Below are 21,991 nucleotides of genomic sequence, written 5' to 3'. Positions count from 1 at the left end.
AGGGCAGAACCCACATCAAGGAGTCTCCTGGGAAATTAAGGGTCCTTGCCAGTGTTGATACATAACATTGGAAGTACCTGGCTTATTGTTTTTGTGGTTTCTTAACACCACAGTATTTTGTAACATTAAAAAAAAAAAAAAAACCTCATGAGTACATACAAAAGTTTTTATATGAAAATTTTCACCTCAAACATTTTCGTAAGCAAATTAATGGAGTGAAATCCCAGAGTGAATATGTAATTAGATTGCATATCTGATGGCTCACTGCAGTTTGCAAAATAAAGGAGATTTCAATGGAAATGCGGCTGAGCCCCAGTGCTGTCAGGACACCTGCATACACTCACTGTAGGTTCAGAGGAAGTGAAGGGTTCATGACCTTTGCTTCACCCTTACCCTAAGGCCTTCCTTTTCAAAGGGAACCCCTAGCAAAACCCTGTAAGCTTCTGCTTCTACTCGCCTTGGGAGGTTAGGAAGCAGCACAAGACTAGACACTAGAGGGAGCAACTTGTCTCTTTTATGACAAGAGTGGAGAAAAGGCAAAAGAGAGGAAAGGGGAAAGTCAGAAGACTGGGTAGAAGGAAGGAAACTTAGAAACAAAAGAAACTATGAATCAGGCAGGTGGATGGATTGAAAACGGACACAGTACATTCTGAAAAGCAATTTGAAAGGTTCCCAGTCCATGACTCCAGAGAACGACTTACCTAACCGTACGAGGTACTGTATTGTTAGAAGGATCATGTTCTCCACACTCAGGAGATGGGTGCTAGTCAACCCTAATTGTTCCAGATCTTTGTTTTCCAACGGTGGAATCTTGTAGCAGTTCACCAGCAGAGGACTCACAACAATGTCACCAACATTTCCATAGAAATAGGGTAAATTGCCGTAGCCTGCCCCAAAAGACACAAGTCAACTCAGCGTTTCTGGGTTCTAGTCAGGCGCACCAGCTCAGTGAGACACGAGGATGCTCAGGCATTCTCTGCCCTCTGAGACAACCACCTTCAGGAATTCACCTTCATGTTTACCATTCTATAGAAACTGAGATGAGCCACTCCGGTTACATGATGTGTTTCCCACAAGAGGGATACTGCAAACATTACAGTTCTGTCTCGGAAGATCGATGTGATAGTTAGTTCCTCATCAACTTTCTTTCCAGATGAGAAAACAAACCATGCTCACATCTCAAGTCCCCAGTGCTCTGGGAGGTGGGGAAAGGTAAGCTAAACTCATTGGTAAACCACATTCTATTAATCAGTTGCAAGTGCTTAGAGATTTCCTACCTGTTTTTACAACATTAGTGTTTGCATTTTGCCTGTTTGTTTTTGTCTGATTTTTAAATGTATGTGTATTCTGCTTGCATGTATGGTCTATGTGTGTCTGGTGTCCCTAGAGTTCAGAATAGGGTGCTGAGTCCCCTGAAACTGGAGCTAAGAAGAGTTGTGAGCTATTACATGGGTGCTTGGAACTGACCCTGGGTCCTCTGCAAGAGCAACAAGTGCTCTTAACAAGTGATTTATTATTTTAGTCTCCATATTGGTGTTTTCTGTTAGTCTTTTCTGAATGTCAGGGATATTTTAAAGTACCCTAGGATAGAAATATTTTGAAAGGCACCTCACCCTGCTCCTGTGGTACAGGAAAGAAAATCATCTCTCTCTGAGGTTTGCTTTCCTTTCTTTTTCTTTTGAGACACAGCCCCACCAAGTAGCTCTGAATTGAGTTCAGTATGTAGACCAGGTTATAGCCCTGAACTCACAGAGATCTCCATGCCTCTACCTCCCATGTTGTAAAAGTGTGTGCCACCAAAGATGGCCTTCATGAGACTTCCTGAAAGCCGAATGCTAAAGGAAAAAAGAGGCCCACATTTTTCCTCTTTTAAGGCTTAGTTGTATTATGTTTGTTGATGCTAAGAACCTCCTGAGTCACATGGAATTTAAATCACTGGGATTCCCTCTAATACCCCAGACCCAGAATCAGAGGATTGGGTGCCTGATAAAGAACAGGGTCTGAAGTAAAAAACACCCAAGACAAAAGAGTCAGGCCAACCACAAGAGCAAAGAGTGACTCATGTTAATAAAACCCACCTGCCTTATCACGGAGAGAAAACAGGCAGTGTTCTTCTGGTCTAGACCTGCCTGAAAAGGCCTTCAGATATGGGTATGAAAGGTACTCAACTAGTTTAGAATGTAAGAATCTAAGTTTAGAATGTAGTTTAGAAAGTTTAGAAAGTCTTGGAATTTAGACCCCTCAACAACTATAATTTCACTGCAGTCAGCAGCCAGGGAGGGTCAGACTCCACAGAGATGCTGACTCACAGATGCTCCGTGGTTCAGACCTGTTCCTGGCTTTCTGAAGTGAGGTCTGTCAGTTGGCTTAGCTCCTTCCTTCCTTCCTTCCTTCCTTCCTTCCTTCCTTCCTTCCTTCCTTCCTTTCTTTCTTTCTTTCTTTCTTTCTTTCTTCCTGTCTTTCTTCCTTCCTTCCTTCCTTTCTCTCTCTTTCTTCCTGTCTGTCTTTCTTCCTTCCTTCCTTCCTCCCCCTCTCTCTTTCTTTCTTTCTTTCTTTCTTTCTTTCTTTCTTTCTTTCTTTCTTTCTTTCTTTCTTGAGGTGTGGCTTCCTTTGACTGGACTGTCCCCTCCTCCACAGGTCCACTTCGAGCATGCTTCTGCACATTGCTTGAGGTTTAGTCTGATGGTTTTCTAAGACTCCTCCAGGCAGCAGTAAGCCCTCTCTCCCAAGACTTCTCAAAGCTCTTGGCAGTGAACCTCTACCAGCTCTCATGTTCCAATGTGTCCCAGTGTTACTGGAGTGTGTAGTGATTGTTGTTTACTCTTATAAAGGGTCAGACTCCCCCACTGGATAGAGAAAGATGGTTGAGGGCAAGTGACTTATTCTCAGCTTTAAATCATGTCCTTAATACAACATAAAGGGGGTAGCCAAGGAAAGCTGAGACGGTCAATAAAGACAGACAAATATTCTCATGAGAATGTGAATAAGCCCACAGAGCAGGGACTGGAGACAGAGAAGTCTAGACATGGAATTCCTCCACCATACCTATCAGGATCACTGGTCTAACTCCTGAGTTACTCAGCAGGTTTTCAGGAACAATCACAGTTTCCCCTGCAGGGACAGGCCGAGGCTGGAGAATTCCAGTTAATTGGGTCTGTGGAACTGGGGTAGATAAATGGGGCTCTGGAAAGAAAAAGATTGTTTGACAAGAAAGATTAACTGAAAAACTTCAGAAATCACTATGGTTTTAACACTTTAAAGATGGTTTACAAGTTCAATAGTTTTAGTTTTTTTAAATTTAACATATGCATTGTAGAATATTAGCAGAAAAACAGAAGTAAGAAAACAAATCAACCATAATTACATCACTGTAGATAATGACCACTGAGCATTCTGTTGGATTTAGCTTTGTATTTCATATTTATTACCCCAAAAGTAACCAAAGGTGTAGATTTCCATACATTAAGCTGGAAACAGAAATGTGACAGAGACACTCGTCATTCATCATCCTACGTGTAAGCAACTGTAACACATTCACATAGAAGATTTCTATGGAGTCTTCAAAACTACTTAAGCAAATAGTAAATTAGAAGTTGTAAAGATCCTGACCTAGTTTTTAGAGTTGGAGCACTTTTCATTGTCTACTTGGGAGAACAGGTGCACAACTGTGTGCACACTTAGCTGAGGACACCTTTAGACACAGTCTGGGGTCTATGAAGGAGAGCCAAGTAGCTCTTTGTAGTATAGCTGTGGACTAAACCATGAGTAAGTAGACTAATGACTAAGCCAGAGTAATCAAGAAGTATCACACAGAGAACAAATCATAGCACCACTCTGACAAACCAAGTCCACATGCACCCTATGGTAGTAGCATTAGGTCTTATGCAACAAATGGCTCATCAATTACATGGTTAAAACGAAGTTGTAATAGTACATAAAGTTATAGGGAAGGATTATGTTATGGAGATAAAATATTAGCTACTACCAAGACTCTTACATCCTACTGCTAATGACAATGATTGATTTGGGGCATTTACCTTCAGAGGATAAGAGCAGGATAAGAACTTACCTCTGCTAATTAAAGAGAAATGTTTAAATACATCATCAGTTAAAATCTCACCAGTTCTTGAAAGAGGACGAACTGTGGGTACTGGCACAACTAGAGCAGACTGGGAGACAGGTGACCCAGGATACCATCCCCGGTGTCGTTTCTTCGGTGGGCCAGAAATGAACATGTTAGCTGAAAATGAAAAGGAAAGATAGCCTTGTCCTCAGCAATGGGGAAGAAAGAAAAACTACCAAGTGCTCATAGGACCTTTCCTTTGATCTGCAGGGAAGTCTGAGTCACTCTCCTATGGGCAATGGTAGAGTTAGAAAAAGCTACACTAATAACTGTGACCATATGATATTTGCAGTTTGCAATGGTAAATAGTTTACTTCACTTGACTCTATTGACATCCCTGTTAAGTTGTGAGACAAATCTACTGGGCAAATGGAGAAAAAGTATTTAATGCCATGCAACTCTTTTCGCACAGAGTTCTGTAGACATATTTGAATTTTCAAGACTATAGTTTTGATTAAACACTTATTTCCCAGTTACGTTCCTTCATGTGGAATCACCAGTTAATTTAACAGTTATTCACATCAATCATGAAACTTCAAAATGTTGTCTTTTAAGCAAAGGGAAGACTACACTGTGTATTCAGATAATTATTCAAAAATCTGTAGCACTGGGCTAAAGGGATGGTTCAGTTGGTAAAGTGCCACAGGAACATGAGGACCTGAGAACAATCTTCAGAATCCATAGAAGAAAGCCAGGCATAGAGGTATATGCCTTTAAAATCAATAATGTACAGACAAGAGGATCCTGTGGTTCATTGCTAGACTAGCCGAGACTGTGGACCCTGGATTCATCAAGAGATCCAGTCTCTAAGGGTACTATGGAGAGCTATAGAGGAAGACAATGAATGTAGACTTTGAACCTTCACACACATACATATATCGCTTCCCCCATTACATACATACACACACATCGTACCTTGATCTATGGGTGTGTAGGTAGGTCTTGGTGACAAAGAGTAGTTCCCAGGGTGAGATGGAGTGGAACTAGATGTGCTGCTCTTACCTCCATGGCCATTGGTCCCATTTGCTGCTTCTGTAGAACAGAAAGGCAACAGATCAGAACAGAGGTCTGGGGGACACTGTGAAGTGGCAGACATCTGGTAAACCTCATATTTGAGCATTGGAAAATTCACAAAAAGAACAGTTGCATAAAACCAGAGCAATTTACTTAAATAAATAAACTAAATGTCAGGCATGTCAATAACGATAATAAATTAAAAAAGTAGATGTGCCCAGGAATAATTTCCTGGGGCCCTGAGAAATCTTCCAGAATTCTTTTTGAAGAAGTCTTTGGAGACAGTAGACAAAAATAAGGACAGCTTAATGGAATTTTAACTCGACTTCATGGAAAATTTAAACATACAAAAGGAGAGAGACCAGTACAATGCATACTATACACCCACTGCCCAAGTCTGGCATTTATCTTATGCAGCCCATCTTGTTTCCTCTGCACAGACTCACAGGTGTTAGTCAGAAGCAACATAATCATTATATAATTTCACTGATAAGAACTTCTATAGATACTGCTAAAAAAGGACTTTTAAAAACATATCTGAAAAATGGGATCGGGGTTGGGGATTTAGCTCAGTGGTAGAGCGCTTGCCTAGGAAGCGCAAGGCCCTGGGTTTGGTCCCCAGCTCCTAAAAAAAAGAACCAAAAAAAAAAAAAAAAAGAAAAATGGGATCTAGACCCTTCCAGTCTTTATTCTCGCCCAGAGCTGGGACTGTACCACAGTCCTTGAACAAAACACCTGCCTGCAGAGAGCTGGTCTGCCAGGAGCACTCACACTTCAAAGATCACAGGCTCACAGGCTCACAGACTCACAGGCTCAGAGGCCCACAGGAGGGACAAGCTCCAGTCAGAGACAGAAGAGCAAATAACATCAGGAATAACTAGATGGTGAGAGGAAAGCACAAGAACCTAAGCAACAGAAACCAAGACTACTTGGCATCATCAGAACCCAGAATCCCACCACAGCAAATACTGGATATCCCAACACACTAGAAAAGGGAGACAACTTGAAGATAGAAAACCTAGGAAAGAGATCAGGAGTCATAGACACAAGCACCACCAATAAAATACAAGAGATTGAAGATAGAATCTCAGATGCAGAAGATACCATAGAAAACATTGACACAATAGTCAAAGAAAATACAAAAGGCAAAAAGCTCCTAACCCAAAATATCCAGGAAATCCAGGACACAATGAGAAGACCAAACCTAAGGATAATAGGTATAGAAGAGAGTGAAGACTCCAAATAAAAGGGCCTAAATACCTTCAACAAAATTATAGAAGAAAATTTCCCTAACTTAAAGAAAGAGCTGCAAATGAACATACAAGAAACCTAAAGAACTCCAAATTGATTGGACCAGAAAAGAAATTCCTCCTGTCACATAATAGTCAGAACACCAAATACACAAAAATAAAGAAAGAATATTGAAAGTAGTAAGGGAAAAAGGTCAAGTAACATATAAAGGCAGACCTATCAGAATTACACTAGACTTCCCAACAGAGACTATGAAAGCTAGAAGACCCTGTACAGATGTCATACAGACCCTAAGAGAACACAAATGCCAGCCCAGGCTACTATATCCAGTAAAACTCTCAATTAACATAGATGGAGAAACCAAGATATTTCATGACAAAACCAAATTTACACAATATCTTTCTACAAATCCAGTCCTACAAAGGATAACAGACGGAAAACTCCAACACAAGGAGAGAAACTACAGCCTAGAAAAAGCAAGAAACTAATCTTTTTGCAACAAATCCAAAAGAAGATAATAATAAGAATATAATTCCATCTCTAACAACAAAATTAATAAGAAACAATCACTATTTCTTAATATCTCTTAAAATCAATAGATTCAATTCCCCGATAAAAAGACGACAGACTTAGAGATTGGATACATAAACAAGAACCAGCATTTTGCTGCATACAGGAAACACACCTCAGTGACAAAGACAGACACTAAGAGTAAAAGTCTGGGAAAAATTTTCCAAGAAAACGGTCCAAAGAAACAAGCTGGAGTAGACATTCTAATATCAAATAAAATCGACTTTTAATCAAAAATTATCAAAAAGGATAAGGAAGGACACTTCATACTCATCAAAAGAAAATTCTACCAAGATGAACTCTCTATTCTGAACATCTATGCTCCAAATGCAAGGGCACCCACATTCATAAAATAAACTTTACTAAAGCTCAGAACATATATTGTACCACATATTAATAATAGGAGACTTTAACACACCAATCACATCAATGGACAGAACATGGAAAGAGAAACTAAACAGAGACATGGTGAAACTAACAGAAATTATGAACCAAATGGATTTAACAGACATCTATAGAACATTTCATCCTAAAACATAAAAAGGTACCTTCTTCTCAGCACCTCATGGTACCTTTGCAAAAATTGGCCATATAATTGGTCACAAAACAGGGCTCAGTAGATACAAGGATACTGAAATATCCCATGCATCCTATCAGATCACCATGTACTGAGGCTGGTCTTTAATAGCAAGAAAAACATTAAAAAAGCCCACATACACATGGAAGCTGAACAACACTCTACTCAACTTGGTCAAGGAAAAAAAATAAAGAAAGAAATTAAAGACTTTTTAGAATTTCATAAAAATGAAGGCACAACATACCAAAATTTATGAGATACAATGAAAGCAGTGCTAAGAGGAAAACTCATAGCTTTGAGTGCCTCCAAAAAGAAACTGGAGAAAGCATACACTAACAGATTGACAGCACACCTAAAAGCTCTAGCACACAAAGAAGCAAATTCACCCAAGAGGAGTAGAAAGCAGGAAATAATCAAACTCAGAGCTGAAATCAACTAAGTAGAAACAAAAAGGACTATACAAAGAATCAACAGAACCAGGAGCTGGTTCTTTGAGAAAATCAACAAGATAGATAAACCCTTAGTCAGACTAACCAGATGGCACAGAAACAGTATCCAAATAAAGAAAATCAGGAATGAAAAGGGAGATGTAACAACAGAAACTGGAGAAATTAAAAAAATTATCAGATTCTCCTACAAAAGCCTATACTCAACAAAACTGGGAAATCTGGAGGAAATGGACAACTTTTTAGACAGACACAAGCTACCAAAGTTAAATCAGGATCAGATAAACCATCTAAACAGTCCGATAAGCCCTAAAGAAATAGAAGTAGTCACTGAAAGTCTCCCAACCAAATAAATCCCAAAACCAGATGGGTTTACTACATAATTCTATCAGACCTTCATAGAAGACCTAATACCAATATTCTTCAAACTATTCCACAAAATAGAAACAGAAGGAACACTACCCAATTCATTTCTTGAAGCCACAATTACACTTATACCTAAACCACACAAAGACCCAACAAAGAAAGAGAACTTCAGATCAATTTCTCTTATGAATATAGATGCAAAAATACCCAATAAAATTCTTGCAAACCAAATCCAAGAAAACATCAAAACGATCATCCATCACAATCAAGGAGGCTTCATCCCAGGGATGCAGGGATGGTTCAATATACAGAAGTCCATCAAAGTAATCCACTATATAAACAAAGTCAAGGAAAAAATAACCACATGATAATTTCATTAGATGCTGAGAAAGCATTTGACAAAATTCAACACCCCTTCATGATAAAAGTCCTAGAAAAATGAGGAATTCAAGGCCCATACGTAGACATAGTAAAAGCAAAATACAGCAAACTAGTAGCCAACATCAAATTAAATGGAGAGAAACTTGAAACAATCCCACTAAAATCAGGGACTAGACAAAGCTGCCCACTCTCTCTTCCTCCCTATTCAATTTAGTACTTGAAGTCCTAGCCACAGCAATTAGATAGCCAAAGGAGGTCAAAGGGATACAAATTGGAAAGGAAGAAGTCAAAATATCACTATTTGCAGATGATATGATAGTATACTTAAGTGACCCCAAAAGTTCTACCAGAGAACTCCTACCGCTGATAGAAAAATAAAAAAAAACTTAAGCAAAGTGTCAGGATATAAAATTAACTCAAACAAATCAGTAGCCTTCCTCTACTCAAAGGATAAATAGGCTGATAAAGAAATTAGGGAAATGACACCCTTCACAATAGTCACGAATGATATAAAATACCTCAGTGTGACTCTAACCAAGCACGTGAAAGATCTGTATGCCAAGAACTTCAGGCCTCTGAAGAAAGAAATTGAAGAAGATCTCAGAAGATGGAAAGACCTCCCATGCTCATGGATTGGCAGGATTAATATAGTAAAAATGGCCATTTTGCCAAAAGCAACCTACAGATTCAATGCAATCCCCATCAAAATTCCAACTCAATACTTCATAAAATTAGAAAAAACAATTTGCAAATTCATTTGTAATAACAGAAAACCCAGGACAGTGAAAACTATTAACAATAAAACAACTACTGGGGGAATCACCATCCATGACCTCAAGCAGTATTACAGAGCTATTGTGATTAAAAACTGTATGGTATTGGTACAGAGACAGGCAGGTAGATCAGTGGAATAGAATTGAAGACCCAGAAATGAACCCACACACTTATGGTCACTTGATCTTTGACAAAGGAGCTAAAACTATCTATTGGAAAAAAGATAGCATTTTCAACAAATTGTGCTGGTTCAACTGGAGGTTGGCATGTAGAATGCAAATTTATCCACTCTGTACAAAACTTAAGTCCAAGTAGATCAAGGACCTTCACATCAAACCAGATACACTCAAACTAATAGAAGAGAAAGTGGGGGAAGAGCCTCAAACACATGGGCACAGGGAAAAATTTTCTGAACAGAACACCGATGGCTTGTGCTCTAAGATCAAGAATCGACAAATGGGATCTCATAAAACTGCAAAGGTTCTGTAAGACAAAGGACACTATGGTTAGGACAAAACGGCAACCAACAGATTGGGAAAAGATCTTAACAATCCTACCTCCAATAGAGGCTAATATATAATATATACAAAGAACTCAGAAGTTAGATTCCAGAGAATCAAATAACCCTAAATGTTCAACATCCTTAGTTATCAGGGAAATGCAAATCAAAACAACTCTGAGATTCCACCTCACACCAGTCAGAATGGCTAAGATTGAAAACTCAGTTGACAGCAGATGCTGGTGAGGATGTGGAGAAAGAGGAACACTCCTCCATTGTTGGTGGGATTGCAGACTGGTACAACCACTCTGGAAATCAGTCTGGAGGTTCCTCAGAAAATTGGAAATAGTACTACCTGATAACCCCCTATACCACTCCTGGGAATATACTCAAAAGATGCTCCAACATATAACAAGGACACGTGCTCTACTATGTTCATAGCAGCCTTATTTACAACAGCCAGAATCTGGAAAGAACCCAGATGCCCTTCAACAGAAGAATGGATACAGAAAATGTGGTACATCTACACAATGGAGTACTACTCAGCTATTAAAAACAATGACTTCATGAGATTCTTAGGCAAATGGATGGAAGTAGAAAATATCCTGAGTGAGGTAACCCAGACGCAAAAGAACACACATGGTATGCACTCACTGATAAGTGGATATTAGCCCCAAAGCTTGGAATACCTAGGAAAAAATCCACAGATCATATGGAGTCCAAGAAGAAGGAAGACCAAAATGTGGATGCTTCATTGCGTCTTAGAAGGGAGAATAAAATACTCACAGGAGGAAATACAGGGACAAAGAGTGGAGCAGGGACTGAAGAAAAGGCCATGTATACACTGCCATACGTGGGGATTCATTCCACATGCAGCCACTAAGCCCAGTCACTATCACTGATGCCAAGAAGTGCTTGCTGACAGGAGCCTGATATGGATGTCTCCTGAGAGGCTCTGCCAGAGCCCTGCTGATACAGATGAGGATGGTTACAGCTAACCATTGGATTGAACACACAGGAACTCCAATGGAGGAGTTAGAGAAAAGGCTGAAGGAGCTGAAGGGGTTTGCAACCCAAAGGAAGAACAACAATATCAACCAACCAGACTCCCCAGAGCTCCCAGGGACTAATCCACCAACCATTGAGTACACATGGAGGGACCCATGGCTCCAGCCACATGTGTAGCAGAGGATGGCATTGTCCAGCATGAATAGGAGCAAAAGCCCTTGGTGGCTCGTTTCCCCTAAGTAGGGTAATTCCAGCACATTAAGTTTGGAGTGGGTAGGTGGGAGCATCCTTATAGAAGCAGGGGGAGAGGGGAGGGGGCATGGGAGATGGGGAAAAGGGGATAACATTTGAAATGTAAATACATAAAATATCCAGAAAAAATAAAATTAAAAAAATATCTGCAAAAATTATACTTAATAATTATCATCCAAGCAGAAATAGTTTAAAGAAATAGCTTGTTCAAACTGTGATTCAAAAAAAAACTGTTTGAATTAGGTGCCATATACCAAATGATTTTTGAAAATAAGATCTACTTTTTGTAAACAAAAATAGTGTGTGTGTGAGTGTGTGTGTGTGAGTGAGTGTGTGTGTGTGTGTGTGTGTGTGTGAGAGAGAGAGAGAGAGAGAGAGAGAGAGAGAGAGAGAGAGAGAGAGAGAGAGTCTGCATGTGACTGCATGTGTCCAAAGAGAGGTTGGATACTGTGGAACTGAGATTACAAGCAGTCGTGAACTGCCTGGTGTAGGTGCTGAACTGAACTCAGGTCTTCACAGAAAATAGCAGACAATTTCAAAGCAAAATATTTTTTTCAAAACATATTTCTTGTGATTTTTTTCTTTAAAAAAAACCTTGAATTCCTCATTTTGTGGAGCTTGCTGATTCAATGTTCCTAGTACCACCGAACATCTCTGTGTCCATTGTATTTCTAATAAACTAATTGTTAGAGGCCTAGTCAGATTCATATTCAATTCTTTTCAAAAGAATCTAGAAGCAGCTGTAAATGTCTACCAGAGGGCAAAGAGCAAACAGCTTTCTCTCATGTGGGGATATCAGGAGTGATTAGTGGGGATTCAGAAGTTGTCAGCCTAATTCTTCTTTCTTTTAAGATTTCATCTTTATGGTCCAAGAGTGGTGGCACATTCCTTTAATCCCAGCACTCAGAAGGCAGAGGCAGGCAGATCTATGGGGTTGAGGTCAGCCTGGACTATAAAGAGAGTTCCAGTACAGCCAGGGCTATTACACAGAGAAACCTTGTCTTAAAGAAAGAAAGAAAGAAAGAAAGAAAGAAAGAAAGAAAGAAAGAAAGAAAGAAAGAAGAGAGAGAGAGAGAGACAGAGAGAGAGAGAGAGAGAGAGAGAAAGAGAGAGAGAGAGAGAGAGAGAGAGGCAGGCAGGCAGGAAGGCAGGAAGGCAGGAAGGCAGGCAGGCAGGCAGGCAGGCAGGCAGGCAGGCAGGCAGGCAGGCAGGAAGGCAGGAAGGCAGGCATGCAGGCAAGCTTCATTCCCCTGGTACTGAAGTTACAGGCAGTTGTCAGCTGCTTAAACCAAACCCCCAACTCCTGGGTTGGAGGAGAAGACAAGGTGGGTTTTGTACACTGTGATGGCTAACCTTCAGAACAGACAGCAAAATGATCAGTCCTCTGTCTCCGCTGTCTTACCATTTATTCTTCTTAAGCACTGGGTTTTTGTAGGGTTCCATCCTTTACTCACAGCCTGCCTCTTCCCGTACCTTTCATGACTGATATTAACCTTGATGGTTTGACCTACAGGTTGTAGCTCTCCTCCATAGTACACATCAGTGAGTGATGAACAGCTCCATTCATTCAGACTCCACATGTCTACACAATCTTCTCTTGGAGAGTCTGTCCCTCCTTCCACAGTTCCTCTCTCAAGCGATGGCATCATTAGCCCAGAAAGATGGCTGTTGCCTGAGACACTGTCCTCAGGCCCATAGTAGTCTGCCAGGCCCATCTGATTTCATTTCCTGGGGACTCTCATTTTGCCTTCCCTTTTCCAACCTGTTAACACTCTGGTTGAGGACCTCGGCATCCCTCACTTGAACTAGTGAGATGACCTCACAGCAGTATTTCTACCTCTTGTTTGTTATATGTTACTGCCAAAACGATCTGGTTCAAATTCTAGAACAGGTCATTTCTCTGTTCCGTAAGTGTAGGGTGAACTCCATGTTCCTCAGCCTGCCTTCCTGTGGCTCTTTTCTTGTTTACTGACCACTCATCACCTGACACTTTGAGTTGTGCATCTTATATTTCAAGTTCAGTATTTAAGAAAGTTCTTGCATTGTCTTGTAATTTTCCTCCTTTCCTGCTTGTTTTATTTCTTTTTTTTTTAATAGCAGATCTTTGTATGTAGCTCAGGCTAACCTCCTCTCAGCCTCCTAAGTGCTGGGGTTAGAGGTGTGTACTGCTACATTAGTGCTCGGTTTCTTACAGCCATGTGTTTCTACTGTGACTGGAATGTGGGCTGTCTTCCTCCCACTCCTTTGGACAGCATTCCCTCTCCATTTTTAAGACCAATCTCTTCTAAGGATCCACCCACAATCATTTGAGATGTTGGCTAAAGCACACTAACAGATCGTGTAGGCCTATCAGCTTTACTGGATTAGGAGGCACTATTTGTTTTTATAACCTCAATTGCTAGTCACAGCAGGAGCATTAAGAAATGTTTGTTGAGCAGAATCAAACTGTGGTTATCGTCTCTATGTCATTTTGACTCCTCTGGTTGGAACGCAGCGAGTGCAGAGCTTTTTGTCTAGCACTGCATTCTTCTAGGCAGCCCCATGGCCATCTTCAACTGGCAGCTACAGGGAATGCAAGCATCTGTTTTCAAATATTTGTCAATGAAATTTCACAGAAGTCTTTTGTTATTTATAAAAAAAGAAAGAAAGGAAGGAAGGAAAACATCACCTGCAATAAAAGGCTTCCCTACAACCTGCAAAGGTAAAGGCAGTGGTTTCACCACATTCTTATTCCAGGTCAGGTCCTGAGCTCCACTTAAATTGATTGCAGAATTAGCTGGACTGAGAGCCGGCGAATCTTAAAATGAGAGAGGTTGTTTAAATTAGCAAGCATTTAGATATGCAGGAAAAAGGTTAATTTGGCATGGGTGAGCTGAGAAAAACAGGAGGGAGGGTTTAGTTCTCTCCTGGAACCATTCAGATGTTTTAGGAAGAATGTGTATGCATTCAGATTTAATTAATTTTTATTTGAGACACATGCACTAGGATTTAGTATATGTTAGGTGCTATTATAAGTACATCAAATATATTTGTTCCCTTGATCCATGTAATATTTTGTACTTTAGGTCATGGTAGTGCATCAAACTCAGATGACCTGTCATTGGGGTGGGTATCTACACTCCATATCCAAACTATGTCCACAGTTCCTTCAAAATTACATTTTAATGAAATACATCTATCACTGTACAAATAAATTTCTTATGTGTGTGTATGCGATTGTACTTGTATACATTCACGTGTGAATGAATACATACGTGCAGAAATAGACCGAGGTCATGTCGAGCAACATCCTCAATTGCTTACCACTTTAGTTTTTGAGACAGGGTTTTCCTGAACCCGGTGCTCATTGATTTGGTAAGACTGGCTAGTGAGCCACAGGTGTCCTCATGTCTCCTTCTCCAGCACTGGATTTACAAGTGCTGTGCTGCTCAGCCAGTAATCCAAGCATGTGAGAGGATGACACACAGGTTCAAGGTTAGCCTGGGATTGATGGGAACTCAAAAAAAAAAAAAAAGAAAGAAAGAAAAAGAAAAAAAAGGAGTCCTTGTGTAGCTTCAGAATATCAGAAGATGCTATGCAGGCTGCTATGGGAGAAAGCTCATGAAAGTTACAATGCTGAGGAGCAGGAGGATATATATCACAGGTGCAGTAACAACAAGAATGTTATGGGGATAACCAACTGCTTTCTAAGTGGGCTTAAGGCCTGCCCCACAGGAAGAAACCATGTGTGGTGGTCAATGGTGGGGAAGCTCATTGGCCCTAGGTGTGAACCTAGTAATATTGTTTTGGTCAATAGACATAGAATCAGAATGACCTCTGCACTGTCTTCCAACTCACAGCTCAGCACAGCTTTCAGGCACCATTGGAGGACCTTCTTTGTGGAGTGGACAGTAGTTCACACGACACTCACAACTGCTTAAAGTGCAGAAAATGAGTGTCTGTGGAATCATAAATGTGTCAGTCATAAATGGGACAGCCGTTTACCAGGCCTCTCCCCGAGGCTCAGGGAATATCATGATTAGTGGGGCAGGGATGAAAAGACTATCAGAACAAGAGGATAGGAGGGCTGGGATGAAGTAGTGTCTTCTAGATATGACACACTCATTAACTTATAGCAGCTCTAGCCACACAGACCTTCCAGCATGGGTGGAGAGGGGCTCATGAGCTCCACCTTTAGCTGAGGAACTATATGGTCTTCCACACTACAGCGGATGGGTTCAAACCCATGACTACATGAGCAGAGCAAACAGGACTCATTGGGTCATTAGGCAAAGAAAGACATGAAGTTGGAGGAAACAGTGGGGTAGGGAATGTATCCAAGGGGAGGGGAGAGGCGGAGTTGGGGGTGGTGAATATGATTAAAATACATTTTATGCATATATTAAATTATCCACATATAAAATATAATATTTTAAAAGGGTGTGGAAGCCGGTGACAAGGCTCAGTAGATAAAATGGTCAGTGATGAACACAAAGGCCTGGGTTCAGATCCCAAGGACTCAGGTAAAAAGCTGAACTGCTTGACGTGTACGTGATAAGGTACAGTACACTGTTATAAAGCACGGAATATCTAAGTTTATTGATTATATTTAATACGCTCATTCAGTATTATATGTTTATAAAAGCACTAAGATTATAACTACAAATAAGTTGCTCAGAAGAAGTAAAAAGATCTATTATGAAATGTTAAAGAAAACTAAGTAAATGAGAAGATACCATGTGATCATGGATCAGGAGACTTAGTAAGGGTAAGTGGGCACTGCTGCCCAAGCGTTCTGAGATTTACTGCAGTCTGCACCAGCATCCAATGAGCTTCGTCCAGAAACTGGCAAGCCAATCCTGACATTCACAGGGAAATACAAGGGACTCGGAGAACCAAAATAATCTATGAATAATCTAATAATCTAAGAATAGCAAAGCTAGAGAACTTACTTTTCTCAGATCAGAGTCCCACACAAAGCTGTCAACATCATAGACGTGGCATTGGCACATGATGCACACAGATAAGCAACGGCATTTAGAATCTACACATTAACCCTTTCATCTTAAGAACAGTCGAATGGTGAGTGCTAGGACAAGAGTGCTAGGAAAACGCATTGGACAAGAAAGCATTTTTTTTTCCGGCCATTAGTTCGGGGATAACTGCATAGCCCTATACAATAGTCCTCAACCGTCACACTACACACAAAAATTAAGTTAAAATGGATTTAAATGCAATAGTATTTCTGTGAGTTTGAGGCAAGTCTGGACTATATAGAGTTCCAGGCTAGTTGGGATGACACAGTGAGACCTTGTCTCTAGCAATATGTAACAGCTAAATGTAGTATCTAAAGCTTTATCCTTCTCAGAAAATGTAGAAATGATGCTCATAAACTTGGCATTATGCAAGTATTTTTTAGGTATGAGTCAAGAACATAGCAATAAAGAAAAAGATGGTTTTCGCCAGAAGAAGAAAGATAAATGAGTTGGAATTCATGAAAACAGAAACAAACTGTGTTCAAAGGACATAATCATAGGAGTGAATGAACTGGGTTAGTGGGGCACTCCTTTAGTCTCAGCACTCTAGAGGCAGGGGCAGGGAGAGCACTCGCTCTCTATCTCTCTGTCTCTCTCTGTGTATGAGACAGAGACAGAGAGAGAGACAGAGATAGAGAATGGGGGTGGGGGGAAGCTAGAGTCTTTGGTCATTGCTTGTCAAAGTACAAAATGGGGCAGTCTTGTAGGCTCATAATTCCTCCAACTCTCCCAGGCACGAAATTAGAAGTGAAAGCAAATGTCTTACAAAGGAACTGCCTGCAAATGTTCTCAGAATTATCTTCCTTTTATTGGTTGGTTGGTCATTGACTGAGAATTGAACATGCTGGCCATAAAGTCCTCCAGTGAGTCCCAGAGAGTCCAATAAGTATCCAAATGTTAACAGAAATATCCACTCATTGACAAATGGATAAACAAATTTCAGTTTAGAGAATAGACTTTTACTCATCAGTGAAAGGAGATAGATTACCAGCATATGCAACAAACGAGTCAAGTGGAAGGAGCCAGTTGGCAAATGCCAATAAAATGTCTGGAGTACAGAACTGCAGTAACAGAAGGCAGATTTAGAGCTGCTCTCAGATGAGGAGAGGGCTAAGCAAGGACTGTGAGGATTCTCCTCAGGGTGAAGACGACTATTGAACATGGTGGTGCACTGAGGCAGGAAGACCAAGAGTTCCAAACAAGGCTGAGTTTTATGTGAGATCATGTATCAATAACTCACTACATCCTCCAACTTGCAAACTTTTAATGGTTGAATTGTATGATGTAAAATTACATGTCAATGTCAATAAAATCATTATTCAAAATGCCACAAGTACTCCATAATATAAACAAATCTTTAAAAAAAGCATGATGTAAGTAAAACAGAGGAACCACATGTGACAGCACAGATAATTTATTACACACAGTCAACAAAAACCAGAAAGAGAAAAAAAAAAAGCAACTGCTGGTTGGCCTGCATCTCACTGGCCCACCTTCAATATCAATAGGGGCTCCACTGGACAATGCCTTGTGAACTCACTCTCTTGGAGAAAGTCTCCTACAAAGCTCACACCTGACTTTTGCAGTCTTTTGTCTCTAGGCCTTCTTCAAGACCATCAAGATCCCTGAACACTGTAAACCAGTCCAGAAATTCAAGAGAATATAATACTTCAGAAGCAGCTCTCAATTAGTGAACTGCCTCAGTGGTAGAAGTCATGTCTTTAGAAGGTAATTCTGGAAGGCCTTTGGTATGCTTCTTAGTGAATCTGATAGGTACATACCTTTGGGGGCTATAACAATCACATAGAAAACACTTGCTTTCACTGACTTACTTTTGCTTCTAGGCATCACTTCCCAAATAAATTCCAATACTCAAGTTCTTATCTTAGGTCCTAATTCTTTTAGGACTCAAACATATCAACAATTTAAAAGAGAAAAAGGCAAAAAATACAGAGTTCATAGAAAAATTAAATAGTTTAAGAGATTCAATGTCAATAATAAGAGAGATATAAGTGAAAACCACACTCAGATGCCATTGTTCCCTGTTGGAATGACAAAAATCCAAAGGTTTCCACAATAGTTAGCGTCTTTGCAAAAATGAACTGCCACATTACACTGGTTCAGCCTCCCTGGAGATTGGATCTATAGAGATTATGGGTGAGCACACATCAGTTCAGCAATTGCTGGACATTGATACACAAATAAGAAGTGGTATGTGAGCCTGGAGTGGTGGCGCATGCCTTTAATCTCAGCACTCAGGAGGCAGAGGCAGAGGCAGGTGGATCTCCAGGACCACCGGGGCTACATAGAGAAACTTTGTTTCAAAGAACCAAACCAACCAACCAATCAAAATCAAACAAACAAAAAACCCAGGATATATGTAGACATTACTCATTGCTGACTTACTTGGAAGCATTATAAACACCCTCCAGTGCTGGGTCAGGCTAGGTAATTACGGCACATTTGAGAAGCATGGTGATTCATTGCACTAAAGAGAGGACACTTTTTGCTCGGAAGGACCTCTCAGTTGTAGCAATGTGAAAGTGAGCCAGACATGCAGGCAGTGTACAACCGGCTGCCTCTGGAGCGAGCAGGTGCGTCAAGGAGAATTGTTACTTTCCCTTGATTAAATAGGCATAAAGGACATCTAGAGATGTCTTTCTTCTTTTGTATCAGTGTAAACAAGTATTTGATGGAAGCAACTTAATTTTGGTTCCTGGTTTCAGTTCATTAAGTTCAAGCCATACCAGGCCCATAAGAAACTGATTACAGTGACCATCTGCTTGTAGACAGGCATGTAGAAACTAGGTATGGAAGAGAAACTTACTATACACATATGAACATACCATATATGTACATATATATGTAAACACATGCACACAGGTACTAGCTAGGATTTCTATTGCTAATGAAACACCAGGACTAAAGACCAAAAATAACTTGGGGAGTAAAGGGTTTATTTAGCTTTTGCTTCCACCTCACAGTTCATCATCAAAGGAAATCAGGACAGGAACTCACAACTCGGGAACACAGGAACTGATGCAGAGGCCATGGAGGGCTATCACTTACTGGCTTACTCCTTGCTGTTTGCTCAGCCTGTTTTCCTATAGAAACCTGGACCACTATCCCAGGGATGGCCACATCCACAATAGGAGGGCCCTTCCCTGTTAATCACTAATTAAGAAAATGACTTACAAGTTGGCCTACAGCCCAATCTTATAGAGGCATTTTCTCAGTTGAGGCTACCTCCTATCTGGTCACTGTAGTTTGTGTCAAGTTGACATAAAACTAGCCAGGTATTCTAAAAACGTTAAACATTTCAAAATAGTAGAATAAATTGATATTATTGATATTATTATTATTGATAAATAAATAAAGATAAAAATGCTTACATGTAAGCTGACAAATAGTATTTTATATACTTAATAATGTTTATTAAATATATAAAGTAAAAGTTTAGTTCAGTAGTGGGTTACGCAGAGTGATTTTAATTTTTTAAAAGATTTATTTTTATTTTATGTGTATGTTTGTGCATCACATGTATGGTGCTGCTGGAGGAGGCCAGAAGAGGGACTCTTGAGTGTGAGGACAAATGGGTCTCTGATTCCTGTGCCTTCTCTTGGGTTCTTTTCCTTCTGTTGGTTTGCCTTGTTTGACTTTGATTTGATGTCTTTTGTTTCAGTTTATTATATTTTATTTTGTTATTGCCTCTTAGGAACCTGTTCTTTTCTAAAAAGAGTCATAAAGGAATGGATCCAGATGAGAGGGGAGGTGGAAAAGCACTGGGAGGAGTAAAGGGAGGGGAAACTCTAATCAGGATACATTGTGTGAGAAGAGCCATACTTGTATCTTTATCCTTCAGTTTCCTGATGCCTCTTCCTAATTCTTCTCCCCTGCTTTCTATCCACAAGCAATTATTGACCCACTTTTTTCCAGGTTATCTTGAATTGTCTGGAGTTTATATTAATAGAATCATGAATATTTGGGGAGCCTGGATGCTTTAACTTCCCAGAAATCTTTTGAGATCACCTCCAATGCTATGACCATGATGCATAACATCACATTGTGTGTATAGAGAAATTATGTTTAGACATTGAGTTGTTTCCTGTTTGGGGCCATCACAAAGAAAGTTGCCACGGATATTGCACACACTTTTCTATGGATCTATATTTTCTTCTCTCTTGAATAAACAAGACATGTGCTTAACAAGCAGTTAAAAATCTGCTTTTTCCCCTAAAACTTTTCCCATCTTACACTGAATGCATGTATTAAAGGGTTTTAGTGTTGTGTTGTGTTGTTTTTAGACAGGGTTTCTCTGTGTAGTCCTGGCTGTCCTGAAACTCTCTTTGTAGGCTTTGGGCTGGCCCCAACTCACAGAGGTACACTTGCCTTTGCCTCTTGAGTGCTGGGACTAAAGGTGAGGCTTATTTTTTTTTTTTTTTTTGGTTTTTTTTTTGGAGCTGGGGACCGAACCCAGGGCCTTGCGCTTCCTAGGTAAGCGCTCTACCACTGAGCTAAATCCCCAGCCCTTATTTTTTTTTTATTGTTGTTGTTTTGTTGTTGGTTTGGCATATACTCAGTGCTCAGTGCGGTCAGCCTTTACAGTTTAGTCATTTTACAGTGTAGCACAACACGATGGACTTTGTTACAGCATTTTATTTTTTATACGTAGAAGCAATTTTATTTTGATCTTTCACTCATTCGACTGGAAGCTTTCCCCCACCACTTAATAAAAAACAGTAGGAGATTGTATAATTTTTTCTTTTATTTTTTGAGGCTGTAATATAGTCACATTATTCTCCCCCTTTCTTTTCCTCCCCCCAAACCATCTCATAAGCCCCTCCTTGCCCTCTTTCAAATTTATGGTCTGCTTTTTCATTGCATGTATATATGTATGTACATACATATTTCTGAATATGACTAGCTCACTGTCTCGGTCTGTATAATGTTGCTGTTCCTATGTATTCGGCACTGACCACTTGGTATTAGATAAGCAGTCCCCCCCTGGGCTTTCCCTGGGGAGGACGAGTTCTGCTCTCAACTCTCCTGAGTGCTGGCAGTTCTTTGTGTGGGGTTAGCAGTCTTGTGGTCTTTCCCCCATCTACTCTGGAGTCCTTGTTCAAACAGTTCATGTTTAGGCAGTCATGTTGGTGAGAATTTAAAAGGGTATTTCATTTTTTGGAAAGAGAATGGTTTCCATTCTTATTTATATATATGTATGTGTCCACGTGTGTGCCACGTGTGAGGGTGCACACATTTGTGTGTGTGTGTTATATTTTATTATCATTCATCCTCTTTATCATTTAACTGCCACCCCTCTTACTGCCCACTCCTTCCTACACAGACAGCACTGAATGCTGTCCCCAATCTTTCCACCCTTTCTTTAGATTTTTGTCTTTCTCATGGTCCTGCTCTATCTACTTTATGACCTAAACACATGCACATAAGCATGCACACACTTATTGTTGTTTTAATTTGCATCTTTTCACACTACTAGAACATTATTGTTATTCACACATTTCTCCTGCCTTCTTCCCCTTGCTTCTCTTCCTGCACTCATTTGAATTGAGACAGTCTTTCAGAGTGGCACAAGCTGGCCTTAAACTTGTGATCCTCCTGCTGTTGTGTCCTGAGTAGCTGGAATTATAAGTATTTGTCACCATACCTGGCTGTTTACTTTTTTTATTGTTGAATTTTGAAACAGACTTATTTATC

At 40.1% G+C, this 21,991-nt stretch overlaps 1 protein-coding gene across 3 annotated transcripts in view; it reads right to left on the bottom strand.

Moving 5' to 3' along the window:
• Greb1l (GREB1 like retinoic acid receptor coactivator) overlaps positions 1 to 21,991 on the bottom strand; it is a 236,711-nt gene that overhangs the window by 65,607 nt on the left and 149,113 nt on the right. For 2 of the 3 annotated variants that reach the window (NM_001432470.1, XM_087593267.1), the window contains 4 exon segments: positions 702 to 887; positions 3,046 to 3,183; positions 4,121 to 4,240; positions 5,039 to 5,155. In NM_001432470.1, coding sequence (NP_001419399.1) covers positions 702 to 887; positions 3,046 to 3,183; positions 4,121 to 4,240; positions 5,039 to 5,155 — 561 coding nt within the window. 3 annotated transcript variants of the gene reach the window in all.

Source organism: Rattus norvegicus, chromosome 18 (assembly GCF_021556685.1).
Source record: "Rattus norvegicus strain SHRSP/BbbUtx chromosome 18, alternate assembly SHRSP_T2T, whole genome shotgun sequence".
Classification (NCBI taxonomy): domain Eukaryota; kingdom Metazoa; phylum Chordata; class Mammalia; order Rodentia; family Muridae; genus Rattus; species Rattus norvegicus.
Note: the sequence above shows the minus strand (reverse complement) of the source record. Positions and strands in the feature narration are given on the sequence as shown.